Below are 16,547 nucleotides of genomic sequence, written 5' to 3' on the forward strand. Positions count from 1 at the left end.
GTGTTGCTGGTTTGAATTCTTTCTTTCTTCTTGTATTTTGCCTCTTAGTCCAACCTATAAAAGAACCAAAGATTGGACTTGAAAGGTTTTGCCACTGAGAATGTGGGTGGAACTTTAAAACTTGTGAATGTATCATATGATACATGATCTGCAAGAAGTTCTCCTTATTCACTTGGTGTGTATGATATGATAAAAGAATGTCTCAACTCCAAAGTCAAAATTTTTTTCAGAACACCTTGAAACCATGCTAATTCACTGTAAGGGAACATAAGGAAATACTTTTTTACTGTGAGGGTGACTGAGCACTGGAATAGGGTGCTCAGAGAGGTTGTGGAGTCTCCCTCCTCAGGGATATTCAAAAGCTGTTTGGACATGGTCCTGGGCAACCAGCTGTAGGTGGCCCTGCTTGAACAGGGGGGTTGGACAACATGACCTCCAGAGGTCCCTTCCGACCTCAACCGTTCTATGATTCTATGAAGTACTGTAAGTTTTCTGTTATTGATGTATAGCAGAAAATCCGCCTTGAAGTTGCAAATTAAAACAGCACTTGAATAAGAAATACAGGAGTATTATTAAAAGTTCTCTTTCCTTTGTGCAGAAACACGAACAGATAGAACAAAGAAACTGTTTAGACACTACACAGTTGGATCCTATGACAGCTTTGATGCTTCAAGGTAAGAATTTTTCTTTTTGGTCGCAATCTCTTTACAAAACCTTTCTGGGTTTTATTTAATTGTTACTTTTGGTTTAGACTTTTAAGGGGAAGAGGGAAGCAGATTACTAAACAGAGCTTCTCGGTATCATTCTACATCTAAACTGTTTTTTATCACAGCTTACTTTTTTCATATGGGATGGGTCTACAAAAATAGTGAGTAATGAAGTAGTGAGTATCAGTATTTTGTTTTCATGAGTGGTGAAAGAGATCAGCATTTCACAGAAGCAGTATGTTCCAGCTGCTTCTACAGTCAAGGACCACTTAAGTTGGATACTTCACAAGATCAGGCCTTCTATATCCGTTCACAGAACCATACTTGCTGACAAGAAAACCAAAATAAAATTTTTGTGATTTGTTGTTTTGAACGGTATCTTAGATCCTAAGTAGAAATTAGGCTGTTAGAAATGAGGAATTTAGAAATTAGAAATTATATTATTTATTTGCAGTTTCTGCTGAGTATTCATGATTTTTAAGCAGGTTCTTCTCCCACCTGCGTATACATTGGACATACAGCCAACTTCTGGTAGAAAGGATGATTTTTAAAGCACAGAACCTCTGTTAGCTGTTGGTGTCTTCTTGAGAAAATTGTGGTGGCATACTGGAGTCATTACGCTTTTCTCCTGTCTAATTACAGCTTGGGGTTTTTTATGTTTTCAAGAAAACCACCTTTTTTGTAGGAGAAGAATTCTGAAATGTGTAAAGCAATGATGGCAGAGTTTCATGTAGCACACTAAAAAAAAAAAGAAAGAAAACGTGGTAACTGTTGGTTTTATTATGTGATCTTAATCGTTGTTCTGAGGGTCACGCATAGTTTCTATGTCAGTTAAATAATTTGGGGAGGGAGGATGGAGTTCTAGTCAGCTGAAGTAGTTTGGATACCCAAGATGTCCTGATGTATTCCTGACAGTCGGTGTGTGGAGCTCTGAAAGGAAAGGGGCCTGCTGGTTGTCTACTGCATACAGCCTATAAATATTTGAAAAATATGTAAAACTGCAGTCCCTTGAGTTGTGGTTTGAAAGAGTGTTGCGATGTTGGATGAAGAGGGAAGGTTTGGTGACACGGTGGGAGGAAGCACGGGCTTGTGGGTTGGCTACAGTCATCCCATCTTGGAGGCTCTGATCTTCCTGTTACTGTATACGGTGTGCTATAGGGCATCAGCTCTTGCTGCTGTGACTTAGGAACAGAGAAATCCCATTTCAACATCTTGCGTATTCCCCTGCCGTGATCAGCCAAGTTACCAAAGCTCTGCACTGTTGGACAACGATGTGATTGACTGGGTAGTCTAATAATGATAAAGTTGTCAAGAGAAGCTGTTAGCCTGTACTATGAAACACATAACTGTTCTGCAGAGCAAGCTCACGGGTTGCTGGTTACATTTCCAGTGAGCAGAGTTGGCTTTTTGCAAGATTCTTTGAGTGATCATTATTCTATAAAATTCATAGCCTTGACGCTATATTTCAGTGTTAATGGATAGGGTTGTTTCTCTAAAGCTAGAAGCTGTGGCTGCAGCATGTTGCCTCAGAGATACCGAATAATCCCCCTTGGAAACCTACTGCTGCTTTGTAACAAAAGATTTTTTCATTAGAAAATGTCAGTTCCATCAAAACCTTTCTTTTTTTTTTTCTTTTTGGAGGGGGGCAGCTATTGATTCTAAAGCATTTGGATTTTTTGTTGTCCTTTTCCAAGAAAATTCAGGTCCATTCCTGGGAGAGAACAATGCCATCTGCCTTTCTGAACTAGGCAGTACTCTATTGATTAGAGAGGCTATTTTGAAAGCAAAAGCCCAAAAGCCCAGACCAAGGGCTTGAACCTCATCTCAGTGGTGCTCAAGTATGTCTTTTAACCAGTGAGCTGTTGGGGATGAATGGATTATACTCTCTGCTTTTGGGAAGTCACGGAAAGTGTGTGAGATGTTTGGGGGTTTTAGGGGGAAGGGGAGGAGGTTGTTGGTTTATTTTTTGATTGTTTGGGGTTTTTTTTTTTTTCCTGTTAAGGTATTGGGCTTGTGCAGTGCAACAGCAAAGCTCTCAAAAAATTTACATTACCTGATTCAGGACTACAGCTAAGCAGGAGAGTTTATCAGATAAAATGATAGGTTTTGTACAGCCTTATTATTGAGAAATTAGGTATGAAGTATGTCTGCAACTGTTCCTGATTCTGGCATCGATATCTATATTGTCTGAGCCGTAAGAGGGAAAGCAATGGAGTTCTCCTGGCAGCTTCTGAGTAAAGCAAAGTTTTGAAGAAAACTCAAGGATGGTTTCCACAGAGAATCTGAAACCCAGTGGACCCATTTTGAAAAGTAATAGTGGAAATCGAGAGGGAAAGGTAGAGAGGGTAGAATTAACAGGAAATTCCAAGAAATACAGTGGAAAGACAGACTTGCTTAACACACTTTTAAGTAGAGAAAAGTACAGTAATTTTAGAGTTTTTGTAAAATAACATGAGGAAAACTAAAAAAATGTTTTTGGTGTCCAAGTTTCCAAACCTAGTTAGTTTCTGGAAAAGAAAATACTTGTTTCTCTGAGGTGCATATAATAACTTACTGTAATGATGTATTTACAGAGAACATACACCATGATGAAAGGTAAACTTCCTTTTTCATCCTTTACAAACATGACATGCAGTGAAATGCTGTTCTGATACTTTTTTCCTAAACAAAATAGAATTCAAGGACTTGCTGTCCTAAAACTGCAATAGCACACAAAGTTGCATTTCAGATACTTGACTGAGGCTGCAAATCAGCTTTTTGTACATCTAAATGGTAATTTTACTGGTGCTCATGTATTGCTGCTAAAGAAAAAGAATTTGCATTTAAGAATCTGACTGGAGATTAGTTTGTCTTGTTAGTATCTACAGATTTAATTCCTAGCATGGGCTTCTTCAGGGAGGGGAATTGTAAATAGAGGCAAACAAGATGCCAAACCAACAGCAATTCTCGATATTTCCCAATTTGAACTGCTTTGATTACTTTCTCTGTTACCATTTCCTATCAAAGTAGGGGAAGAGTATAGTAAAACAGATTTAACTGCTTGCAGCTAAGTTTTAATAAACGTTTGTCAGAAGGCAATTGAGCCTATGTACTAAGAACAGCTTTGAAACCAAAGTATTAACAAAGCCGATCCAGTTCCTTTCTGGAGATGATGTGGGGGAGTGAGGGGAAGTGTCTGCTCCCTTCTCTTTTTCCTTCCCCCTCCCAAAGGGCAAAAATTGCTGAGTAGAAACACTTTGTTCAGAAATCTGTATTAATGGGCTTATTCACATGCAGGAAAATACATTGTACATGGCATTTTTCATCTTTAGGAAAATGTGCAGCTTGAGTAATGGAAGTTCATTAAATCCTATTTCAGCTTTGCATAAGAGATCAGTTATCCATACATTAATACTTCAGAAAAATGGGTAGTATACTTACTAATATGTAGAAAGGCAGTGAGACTTGCTTGCCAGTACAAATAGTCATTAAATATCATACAAATATAATATTTGAAACTACCAGGTCTAATGTATTATCTGCTTTAAATGCTGATGGGATACATTAATTCTGTTACACAAAAATGATGTTGTCTCTTGCAGCTGTCACGCGCTGCTACTGCTGATATTCCTTTCCATGGATTCCTTTACTATTTTATTAAAACCTTTCAAGAACTAATTACTTTCAGTCATTTTCCTTTAATCTGATGCGGATGGACAAATGTCGAAGGGAAGGATAGGCTTTGTTGCAATGACATACGTGTGAGAGAGGGTAAAGTTTCTTATGCTAGCAGGAGCTCTTATTGGACAAACAGGAGTAAATACATGTCCCTGGACATTTGTCCCAGGCTGCAGCTCTGGAGGCTGAGGTGGCAAGTGGGATGGGCAAAGTTTCCTTTGGCCTCGCCAGATGGAGCAAGCAGGCAGCACTCATGGTGTCAGGCCCCACGAAATGCCATGGTCCAAGGCTGTACTTGCTTGACATGCCTTAGAGCCTTTATGCTCCTTGGAGGATGGAAAAATCATAAAAATCATAGAATAGAATCATCGAATAGTTTGGATTGGAAGGGACCTTTAAAGGTCACCTAGTCCAACCCCTCTGCAATGAGCACGGACATCTTCAACTAGATCAGGTTGCTCAGAGCCCCGTCCAACCTGACCTTGAACGTTTCCAGGGATGGGACATCTACCGCCTCTCTGGGCAACCTGTGCCAGTGCTTCACCACCCTCATCGTAAAACATTTCTTCCTTAGATCTAGTCTGCATCTACCCTCTTTTAGTTTAAAACCATTACCCCTTGTCCTAAAGAGCAGATATACCAACAAAGTTGCAAGGAGATAATGTAAGAGTGCTTTGACATGTCTCTGGAGTTTTGTGTCTTCCCTGTATTTGTGGTTGGCAGTGGTCAAGATAACCATTGGACATTGTTTTTGAGAGCTGGGGCGGGGGCGGATCGCAGTGAGCTTGTTAGGAAAAATATTTTTTTGGGTCAGTCTGGTCTAGGCTGGATGGGCAATATTGTGACCAGCAAAGCAAAAGCTCCCAAAGTATTGTAAATATTCTTCAGAAGTCTAGTTAAAGTTCAGGGCTACCTTTAATTCAAAGAAAATTATTTGTAGGCCTTAAATCAGTTATTTCATCAAGGTTGAATTCCAGTTTAATAACAGAAATTATTGCTAAGGCATAGAATGGATGTTGGAATTTAAAAAAATTCTTTATTTTTTTAAAAATTAAAAATAAGGTAAACCTTTAGAAATGATAAATTTTTGTCTGTTTTTTAACTGAAGTGAGGGAATTGATTAATTCTCTCAAGATAGGACAGTGAATAGTTGAGTCAGGAAAATCAGAGAGAAGACAAAATTAAGTTATCAAATTAAAATATGTGAAATTAATTAGTTGTTTAATTTCAAATGTAAAATGTTAGCACCTTTTTAAATGTGATGTGACTGATGATAAAGTGGTAACTTAGTTTTCATACTCTGGAGACGTAAACAATATGAGCAATTTTTGTACTATGTAAAGATTATAAACTTGATTTGGTGGAAAACATGATCCAGTTGCCTTCATGGATTTGGAAACTTTAGAACACAATAGTGGAAACTTTTACTACTGCATTAATTGCATCACCTCCCTCCCACCCCCAACAGAACAGTGAAATAGCAAAAGTCAATAGCATAATTGAATGCCAACTTCAATGCAATTATGAAGTATGTGATATAAATGTAAGATTTCCTGCCTATTCTGTGTCTTCACTTTCTTCACAGTACAATCGACTTTCACATCTTTTGGGTTTTTTTCTAATCACTTTAACTGGTACTAATCACTGCATGGAAGAAGTTTTCTTGGTGCCATTTCTCAACATCCTATGGCTACAGCAGTATTTAGAAGCTCACAGGAACGGATGTAATAATAAATAACCTTTTTCAAAGGCTTGTTGCCACAAAATTAATGATGGGACCAAATTGATTTGCCTTCTGGTTTTAGTGCTATTTTTCTGGATGAAGAAAAAGAGGAAAATTGCATTGTGTAGTCTGGGAGGTATGTGTAAGAAAGCTTAATTAAAAGCTTAATTCATTAACCCTAATGTCCCTACTTGGAGTCAGGTGGCAGCATCCAAGTCTCATGAGCATAGAAGCTGACAGAAGCAACTGCTCAAAAGCCAATTTACATACAAACACCTAACAAAAATGAGAGATTCTTCTCAGCTGTGTTTCCCAGCAATTCTCTGTTGATGTTGTCATCTGCACTGTCAGATAGAGCAGTATAAACTTTAATCCCAGACAGCTTGGAGAGACTCTTTGGCACAGCTGAAGTTGTCCACCCCTGTAATTCAGCATGCTGTGTAGTGCTTTTTATTTTTTAATCTGCAGAGTCTGCCTGTTGAATACCTCAGTCTTTGTCCCAAAATTGTGTTACGCAGTAACTACCCTTCTTTTAGTGGAAGCTCTCAATCTGATGCCGAAATACTTTCATCTAGTTTGATATCTGGTTTCATGTGGATATTTTACATAAATAGATTGTCTTCCTTCTGGAAAAATGCAGTTCTTCATCTCTTTAAATATATATTTAAAATGGATGGAATCCTTTTGTAAAGTTCTGGTCATTGCAAGTCATGAGGTACGTAACGCTAGGCGGGGAGCTAAGGGACCTTTTCCTGGTTGTGGCTTAGCAGTGGTCCCGTTTCCGTGTTGCGGTGAATCTAGCGTACGTACTTGCTGAGTGCTGCTTGCTTGTGTGCAGCCATCGGCAGCAATCTGTTAAATCCTGGCAAATGGATTACAAAAATGGAAGGAATGTATAAGAGCTGTTGTTATTTTTTTATATCCTGCCTGCCACGTTTTCATGTTGGTTCTCCCTAGGCTTGCAGAACAGCGAGGGAGGCTCTGAGAGAAGTATCGTTGCACAGAGAATAGGTCTTTCTGCATTGACATAACTGTCTTTCTGTTGGATGGCACCAGTTCCACTGTACTGATGTTTTCTGTGAAGTTTGTACTGTTCAGTTGATCTCTTGCAGGAACTGGAGTAAGGATATTAGAATGGATGCTGTTCATTCTTAACAATAAATTCACGATTTCTGTTACTTTATTCTGGGATTGATACAATGATAATAAGTTGAAAGTGATTTTACAGCTCTTCTTAGCTGCAGGCATAGATTTTAAAAATAATTCTTGGTTTCCTCTGGTGGAAAGAAGTAAAACCAGTAGTATTTTAACTTTTTTACATATATACATAGCTCAATTTTTGTCCGGGAGACGGTAGCAAAAATATCTGAGTATGCTCATAGTTGTAATGAAATAGATATACAGCTATAACCACGTGATATAGTGATGTGGTTACAGCTGAATCCTTGTTGAGATTTTAAAGATTTAAGATCTCTGCATATGTGATACTCTTGGCTCTTTTAGGCATAGAGAACAGTCAGCACCAACCAAGTTATAGAAAACAAAATGTGTAAAATGTTTTGTGTGCGTGTATTGTTACTTTATTTCTGAAGATATTTTGCTGGGCTTGCCTGATGCCTGCTCTGAATTAATTCATTTACTGTGAGTATAATAGTCTGATAGCACTGAACTGCTCTTCATGTGTGAGGCAGAAAGATGAGGGTAGCTCATTTTTAATACCTTGTGCCTCATTAACTTGAAGAATATAATTTAATACAATTTGGAAAATTACATACATGTTTAAGCAATAATTAAGGCATTGTAGATTTTGTGGAACAGGTGGAGACGTAAAATGTGAAGTTTTTCATTTACAGTTATTTAATTTCTAATGAAAATGATCTTACTTGCTAATAAACAACTTTGCACTTTGCCTCCCCTGCTGTTGTGTGCTGCCACAACTGAGATTTTTTTGTTGGTGACTACAGAAAATATTTGAAGCAATTGCTAAAATAGGAGGTAAAAAGGGTGTATGTGTGTGTATGTATCTGAACTGTAGTATCTCTTCGTTGAAATCTGTAGTATAATTGCATGAAGATGGAATATTAAAGTCTAATACAATTACAGTAAGGTGCAAAACTATACCGTGAGTGATAAGAGTTTCCATGAACTTGTCAGTGCATTTTTAAGTTGTTTGCTGCCTTAATAGTGAAGTTTGTTTGAAGCACTTCAGTAAGATCCTGCTTTTAGCAACTAGTGGCTTTGTAACTAGTGGTTTTATAACTAATGATTAAAATTTGTCAGACATTTTCTGGGCTAGATGGTTGCCTAAATTTTTAGCGGTAAAGCGTTAGCAAAGACAGACCAACAGTTTCCAAGACCAGAGTTGAAAAAAAAATATATAGCCTTTCCCAAATTTAAAATTAAAATGCTCTTTCTGAAAAACTTTAAGGATCTACCTCTAGTGCTAGTGAAAACCTAACTGTGTAACTACGGGTACAGAAGACCCTGATTGCAAGGGCCATGATTTGGTGGATGTGCCGTTTCCTGCTCAGCAGCTGATACTCTCAAGCTCAAAAGTATTTTCTCTGTAACTCCTCTGACTGGATGCTGGAGGACAGGATGGATTTAAATGTCAGAACTGAAAGCAGCAGCCTGTATCCTGTGCATGGGGAGAAATAAAGTTTTCTAAATTAGAATAGAGAAAATTTAAAAAAATATAGGAAAAAGGAATGGAAAAGACAGAAGGTGAGGACAGCAAGGAAAGATTGTGAGGGTGCATTACCAGGTTAGTTAGAAACAGGAGCCACGTAATTAGATGCAAGGATAGAGCAGAGGAAAACCAGAGATTAAAATGTTTGTTTTTTGGGGAAAAGGAGAACGATTAAGTTTCTGGCAATTAGTGTTTTACATTCCTGTCTCCTAGCCTCCACTGCGATGACTTAGCTTCCTCTGTGTGACCTTTAATTCCCTGCCCCACTACACCTTTGGCTGCCTTCCTCTCACCTAATCACTAGATGAGCAAAAGCCGACATATGGTGCCTCTGATTGTAAGTGATGCATTTTTAAGTTTTGGCAGGCCAAAGGGAACAAATAACTGTTGAGCTCACACTGTGGGCTTTCCTCCAGTGGGAGCAATGATTTAAACCACTTCTTTTTTTTCCTCTTTCCAGCCAGACTTCCACAATTATTTGTTGCATTTGCAGAATTTGATCTACAAGGCAAATTCTAAGGGTGACTGGCAGGCAACATATGTCTTTTTTTCCTCTTAAGAAACTATTGAGAAGTCAGAACGGGGTTGACTTTCATGCTCTAGGTAAAGCTGGTCACTTCCATTGTGCAAAACATAAGGTTGATGGGAGGAGGATGTCTTGTTTTGTCTTGGGGCAAAATAGATGTGCTGGAGTTGTATTTCTTTATAAATTGAGTGGAGTCAAACCCTACAAAGAGGGACCTGCTGAAGAGCAAATAATAGCTGGTGTCAGGGTGTTCACCTGGAATAAAGAAGATCTGGGCTTGAGTCCCACGTATGTTAGACTGCTTCAACTTAAACCCATACCTTGTATTGCTGATGAATGCCAAGAACCTGGCGGATAGAGCGATTCTTTATCCAAGTCTTTTGAAACTATTATTCTTTCACTGAGCCAAGAGACAGATGCTAGCTCTGTCCTCAGAGGTTGTGGCGTGCAGGTGGGGATGCTAGATTTGAATGATTGGCAGATCTACCGATTGAATAGCTGGTGATATTGCTGGGGGTGCCTGCTCTCTCTGACATAAAATTTCATCCCATATTCTGGAGAAATAATGTCTAACGAAGGCTTAATTTAGACTAAAATATATCAATGAAAGATTTGCTTTAATGGATAAGCATTTCACTAAAACTGATTTCATGGCAAAATTCTGAACAGAAGAACAATGAATGTTAAGTTAAATACGTGCACTAGGAAATAGAGGTAACTGCATATTTAAAAAAAAGACTGCTACCCATGTGTCTCCCAATTTCTCTATTTTTTTAAACAAAAAACCCCACGTTGGGCACAGATAACAGGTCTCAGAATTAAGATTTTAATGCTACAGTTGAAAACTAGGGCTGATATTGAGTAGATTGTGTGATCCTTTAAACTAGCATTTCCAAAGACTGACAGTATAGCACTCTCAGATTTGTAGAATGGTTGTAACTATAGCAGAGGTGGTTTATACTTCTACTGTAAACACTTGAAATAGCATAAATTCTTAAGTTAATTACTGAATTGAGTTTAAATGATAAACCAAAATTTTTACCCTGTCTCCAGTACTGAGAAAATAAAAGCTTCATATTTCCAGAAATTACGCGTCAATGCAACGAGTGAGCTATAGCTGAACGTCAAAGGAAAGGGGGCAATACGGAGAGATTCCAGTTCAACATTCACTTACGAAAAGTAATGGCCAATTTAAATAAAGCAGAGCTCTCTCTCTTCAGCAGCTGGTAAGGTCAATGATTTTTCATTGCTACCAAAGTTGTGGGCTAAACTGGCCATGCTTTGACAAAATTGCTGAAAATTATGATACTGTTAGACAGGAAAGCTGTTAAGATGGACATTTCTCAAGCTGTTTTGCACATAAGTAAACAAAACTTGGAGTAGGCTTAAAATAACTCAAGGACTTAGTGTAATTAGAGCAATGGAGAGAGGGGAGAATATATTGCAGAAAAAAGGTAGAGTTGCCACCTCGTTTTTGTTGTTAATGGGATTGTAAAATGATATGGCGATTAGTCAGGATTTTTAAAGGGATGCGTGAAAATTAAACTCTAACTGAAATCACCTCTTAATGTCTTTTCAGTAAAATCCTAGAAAATCAAAGTTTCTCACTCTACTGTATTTTTAAAGCTCTTGGAGAAGAAAAAAGTGGGAAAATGTTTTCAGAAAAACTTTCCTCTATGCTTTGGTTAATACCTCATTTGTTTTGAGACAGAACTTGAAACTTATTCGTGACATGCCTTATACTAAAGTGTCATAAAATTTTACAGGAATTTTAACGCTGATGATTAAAGCACTATACACTTCTGTACAATGTAGAATTTTAAGTGAAATACTTACATCTGTAAAGCTGAAATGAACAGTCAGGGTTACTCAGACTTCTTCTGGTTAGAGCTGTATTTAATTTCCAAGGAATGCAGGACAGGAGGACAATAATTCCTCCTGCTCATCATAGCAAACAGGGTGTGATGGAAGCCCTGAGGGATCCCTCAAAACTAATTTGAAACTCACGGTTATCACCAGTCCTGAAATCACCAGTCTCTTTCCCCTATTTCATAATTTATTTATGTTTAACCTTTAGTATGTTTAGACTCTCTGAATGGCTGAGTGAGCAAATCAAGTTACGATACTGAAACGTGTAGTGAGTTTAATAATTGTTATAAAGACCTGCAATATCAAACCTTAAAGGGCTTGTAACACATTTTAAAAGTGTTAATAAAACACTTGGGTTTGGTTTTTTTTTACTGAAAGTGTGACTAAAGTGTATTATAGAAACACAAATCAAGAGATCTTGAGGAAGGCAGATATAATCCCCTATATTGCCATGGAACGTGCACGTGCCAAAGCGTGATGACAAAACTGTACAAGAAGAAGGGAATGCAGCATACCATGTTTTTCAGTGAGCGAAGGAGCAAGTAGCGCAGCTTGGCTGGGAGCTGGTGGAGTACTTTGGGGAAGCACCGAATGTGCTTGGCCGTCTCTTACACCCTTCTCTGCTTTTGGCCTTTGGCAGAGACAGGGTGTTGGGCTCCAAGGACCGACACATGTCCAACCCAGCACGGTTGTGCATATGTTCCAGTGGCTCCCTCTAAAAAGGGAAGGAAAAAATTCAAAGTCCTGTCTGATGCATGCCAACTCTGAGATAAGCATAGAGATTGATTAGCAAGCTTTATGAACTAGTTCAGATGCTGCATCAGCTGAAGAAAATCTTCATTGTTATATATAGTTATATTTTTGTACACTCATACCATTATCTTAGATCTGGATTTACTTCCCTGGTTCTACCTTTGTTACTTGTCCTATTTGCTAGCGTTGAACACGTTCTTCTCCTTGTTACTGTGGTTGTCTGTGATAATATTGACCACCTTTAACAAAAACATTTGGAAAATTATTGATTAAAAAGACCTATATAGAAAAACAGTGTTGTTATTAATAGCTGCTATTATTATTATACCTTTTGTGTAAATACTTTGTATGTTAAGATGCTTAGGGAGAGAATTCCTAGTTCTGTGTGGCTTGGTGGCAGTAGCAGGGGCTGGAACTGCAGCTGCTTTGGGGTAGAAAAATACAAACCTAAGAAGTGAGGTGGATAAATATTCTAGTTACCTAAACATGTATGCGTTCGTACAGTCTATTTGTTCAAGGCTGATAGTATGAGCAATGAATATTAATATTTTCATAGTGCAGACTTAGATTGCGCAGATGCTTGATAATTACAACTGAAAATTGCTCCTAAGTATCAGGTATAAGTGGAGTGTGCTGTAGCCCAAAATACTAATGTGATTGATGGAACATCTGTATGAAATGGTTTGAAGGACTCTGCATTATAAAACTCTCATGTTCTATACTAGAAGGACACCTGCCTGAATGTTTCATGTTTAATTTTTACTTTGTCATGTGTGGTACTTGAATTGACTATTTATTTTTAAAACACAAATGAAATTAATTAAGATAGAGGAATGGAGCTTTTCTTTTTCTAAGCTCACTTTGCCACTCTCCTCACCTCACCATGCTTTTTTGTTTTCTCCCTACCAGTGCAGATGCAAGAGACTAATAACATTTCTCTTAAAAAAGACTATATATACTCATTTTATTGTGTGTATATATCTTCATATATGGATATCCATATATCCATACATATGGGTACATATGTATCCTATATATATATTGTGTGTGCATATATATATATGTAGGGTCATGACCTTACCATTTACTTTTTTTTTCTTTCATATCCTATCCTGAGATTTCTGTATAATATAAAACCAGGAGATGATTTCTATTTCCAGGAAGTCGTCGGACTTCCTGGTTTGCTATAGCACTGTGTGACTTTGGTGGTTACAATTTCAGCAACTTAAGGTGAAATCAGGGAAAGAAACAAAAGTAGTACTAGCCAAATCAATTGACTTCTTGGGTATTACTTTAGATTACCTACTCCCTTCTCCTGCACACCAAAGAATATGATATTAAGGATCATTAAAGGCTGGCTAAAAGAATGTGGACTGATATACATACATGGAGAGAGGAAGTTTCTCCTTGGTTCTACGTAAAGAAATTGTGTAACTTCTTTGCACTTGTGTCATAAAATTTAATGTTTCTCTTTTAAAACCTGTTTTTCTTTGTAATGTTTTATAGCATAAATTCATTGTCGTATATCGCACTGTTACTTTCTTTAACATAAGTTGCTTCTTTGTAATTACGGTTAATTTTTTTGGCAACTCTGTCAGTCACAGGGCTGGAAAAAGTAGCACAATCTTTCTGACTTCCTAATTCTTATCAAATCACTTAATGACTGATACTGGTGGTTTTGGTAACTTAGTGAAGAGCTGTTCATTTTTTACCAAGGGTATCAAGTATTCAAAATCCAATCAAGACTGCTTGATTACTTGTTTAAAAGTGTGAATGAAACACTTTTTTAAGTGGAAGAAGCTATAGGCCCTCTCAGGTTTTACTGTAGTCTGTAATTTCCTCACAATGCAATATAAACCTGTGCAATAGAGGAATTAGGGAATACGTAAATGTCTTTCATGGCATGCTACAGTTTGGCATATACCTCTTTCATCAACAAATGAATTTCAATGGAAAATATGCAGCCTTGCTTTTCTCATGATCAAAGATCTCTACGTGATGTTTACTGAACTCTGTAGAAACAGCACTGATACAGGAGATCGGAAAGACAAATACATGAATATAAGAAGTATATAGGAGTATTGCTGAAGTATCCTCTCTTCTTTTCCCATTCCTTTACTTGGCCTGAACATAGCCAGCTGAGGAAGACATGGCTATGCTGAGTTAGCCATTCAGCCGTGGAGGAAATGTAAAGTTGACTGAGGAGAAATTAGAATATGTCCTTTCTATTGCAATTTGAAGTTATTTGCCACAAATTATAAAGCCAGAGAGAACAATAGTGCAAGGGGGGTGGTGGTGGCCTTTTTTTCCTTCTCTGGTTTTTTTCCTTGAGTGCCAGCTGTGCCAATAAGGCATTGACACACAACCAACTGTTGGAAATGCTAGTAAAGATACTGTCGTTGGATGCTGCAATTTCTTTGAGAGCACCTGTAAAGCTGGAATCCGTAGGTAGTACTAAGCATTTTATTCTGTGCTGCGTGTCCATATGCAGCCCTGATTTTGTAATTGTTTTTTTGGTGAAATAGCAAACTGGCTTGGAGTCCTTGTCATTGTGAATGCCTGATGAAATAATGCTTATTCTCCAGTGTAACTATTTTGAAGACACTAAAGGGTATTTTGAGAACTGTATTAGCTTTTATGTATGGGCAGCTTTGTTACCTCCAAATATGACCTCTAAATAATCTAATTCAGTTGTAACAGTAAATGTTGTACTGATATGAGAATTCTGGATCACAATAATGAAATCATTGTTTTGGGAAACAGTTCAGCTTCAGCCTAACTCCACTTTATGTACAGTAGCTCCATGGAAGAAAATGTAGGCCTGTGCCCCAATACCCTATCTGAAGAAACGAGAAACAATTACATCTGTGAGTTCCTACAAACAATGCTGATGTTTTTTGGGGTAAGGAGAAGAAAGGGGAAAGTCAAACACTGCAAAGGAAGGAAACAATATTTTTACTTAGATACCCTTTTATGAGAATCTCTTGGCCTCAGATACGGAAGAGCAGAAAGGAAGACCCTGCGTTTTTAGTTCTTCTGCGTGATTCTGTTCATCCCTTCTCCATCATATTTTAATTATTGTACCATCACTATACACCTTGGACTTCTATCTTCATCTACCTAATAAGGAGTTTATCAACTTAAAGTTTACTGTTCTCCAGTATTTCTGTTCTAATGACAGGTTGTGTCTTCCTTGAGTATAATGGTGAGGTACTTAATCAACCAGCTATTTGAAAATATTTTCTTACTGCCTTCCTCCCAAACACATCTTGCTGTAAACTTCCAGATAAACATATGTTCTAAAGGAAATTTAGACTTGTCTTATATGGCTGAAATTATATTGGCAGGATTGATCAGTTGTACAGAGTAAGTGCTATGCATGTGTTTTTGACACAAGGCAGGACAAAATATGTAACTGTATTTTTACTGAATATCTCCTGTAAGAGCATATTGTGCTTACAGAAAGCATTGCTAGAAGGTGGGAATAAGCAGTTGAAAAAAGCAAAATATAGAAAGTAAACACACATTCTGAAAAATGGTAAAACATGTTTGACCAAAATAGCTGGAAATTATTATTGGTTATTTAAGAAGTTATCGTGAGAAACTACGAAAAGATTCTATCAAAGGCAGTAGCACTGGGTTGTGAATTATTCTTTAGCATAACAGCCTGTTATTGTTCAAAGCTGTATCACATATTTACCAAACAACACATTATTAAGACAAATTGCATTGCAATGCAATGAAAGACATCATCACGTGAGAGAATCTCTGCATGTGACAGCAACATATTACAGAGAGGTTACTATGAGTTTGAATATATGGTTGACTACATCTTGCTGTTTCTGTTTGGGTTGTAAGTGGGTTAGGTAGGGACCATCTGTGTATTTTCCTATTTGCTGTGCAAAGAACGACACTTACTGGTGTAGCTAATACCTCTTGAACAAGTGATTGCTCTGCCGCATGTTACGCAAAGAGCTGTGAAAGCTCTTCTGTAAGACCTACAGCTGGATGATCAATGCCTGGGAAACTTGAGCAATCACATACAGAGCCTTTATTAATCTTGAAGGCCTTAATTACTAGGATTAGCCAATTTTCCTGGAGTCATTACAGTAGATGACTACAAATAATAAGGTTGACCCCTTCCAGCAATGACAGCAAAAGTTTTTCCACTGGAAGTCTGTTATATCTTACAATAAGGTTTGCTGTAGACATCATTTCCATTTTATATGGTGTCAGGACGGTAGCTTCCCAAAAAAGGGAAATATTCGGAGAGAACATTCTTTATATGCTTTTAACGGGGAATGACTGTTGGAACATGCAGTAAAGAGCTCCTCTCGAATAGATTTCCCAAATGCCCTTCTATGGGCTTGAATATAACCACCATAAATTGACTGTCTTAGCCTGAAAGGAATTAGTGCGACTGCTTTCAGACATTGTATATAAATTTATGGAATGGTTTACATATTGTTTTATTGCATCTGGCAAAGAATAAAAAAGGCATTTCCTTTATTGTTGGGCTGTGATTTGATCCTTCTAACATGTAGCTAGCTATGAGTTCAGTAGATCTTTCAAAAAGATTGAAATTGCAAGAGTACTGAGGAGAGGACATAAAAAAAGATCTAA

General features: G+C 37.6%; 1 protein-coding gene across 2 annotated transcripts in view; it reads left to right on the forward strand.

Annotated features, from left to right (window-relative positions):
* Positions 1-16,547, forward strand: part of SHANK2 (SH3 and multiple ankyrin repeat domains 2) — a 319,025-nt gene that overhangs the window by 156,700 nt on the left and 145,778 nt on the right. For both annotated transcript variants that reach the window (XM_050897450.1, XM_050897451.1), the window contains one exon: positions 599-674. In XM_050897450.1, coding sequence (XP_050753407.1) covers positions 599-674 — 76 coding nt within the window. The remainder of the gene's footprint in view (positions 1-598; positions 675-16,547) is intronic.

The sequence above is a fragment of the Gymnogyps californianus genome, chromosome 5, assembly GCF_018139145.2.
Source record: "Gymnogyps californianus isolate 813 chromosome 5, ASM1813914v2, whole genome shotgun sequence".
Classification (NCBI taxonomy): Eukaryota; Metazoa; Chordata; class Aves; order Accipitriformes; family Cathartidae; genus Gymnogyps; species Gymnogyps californianus.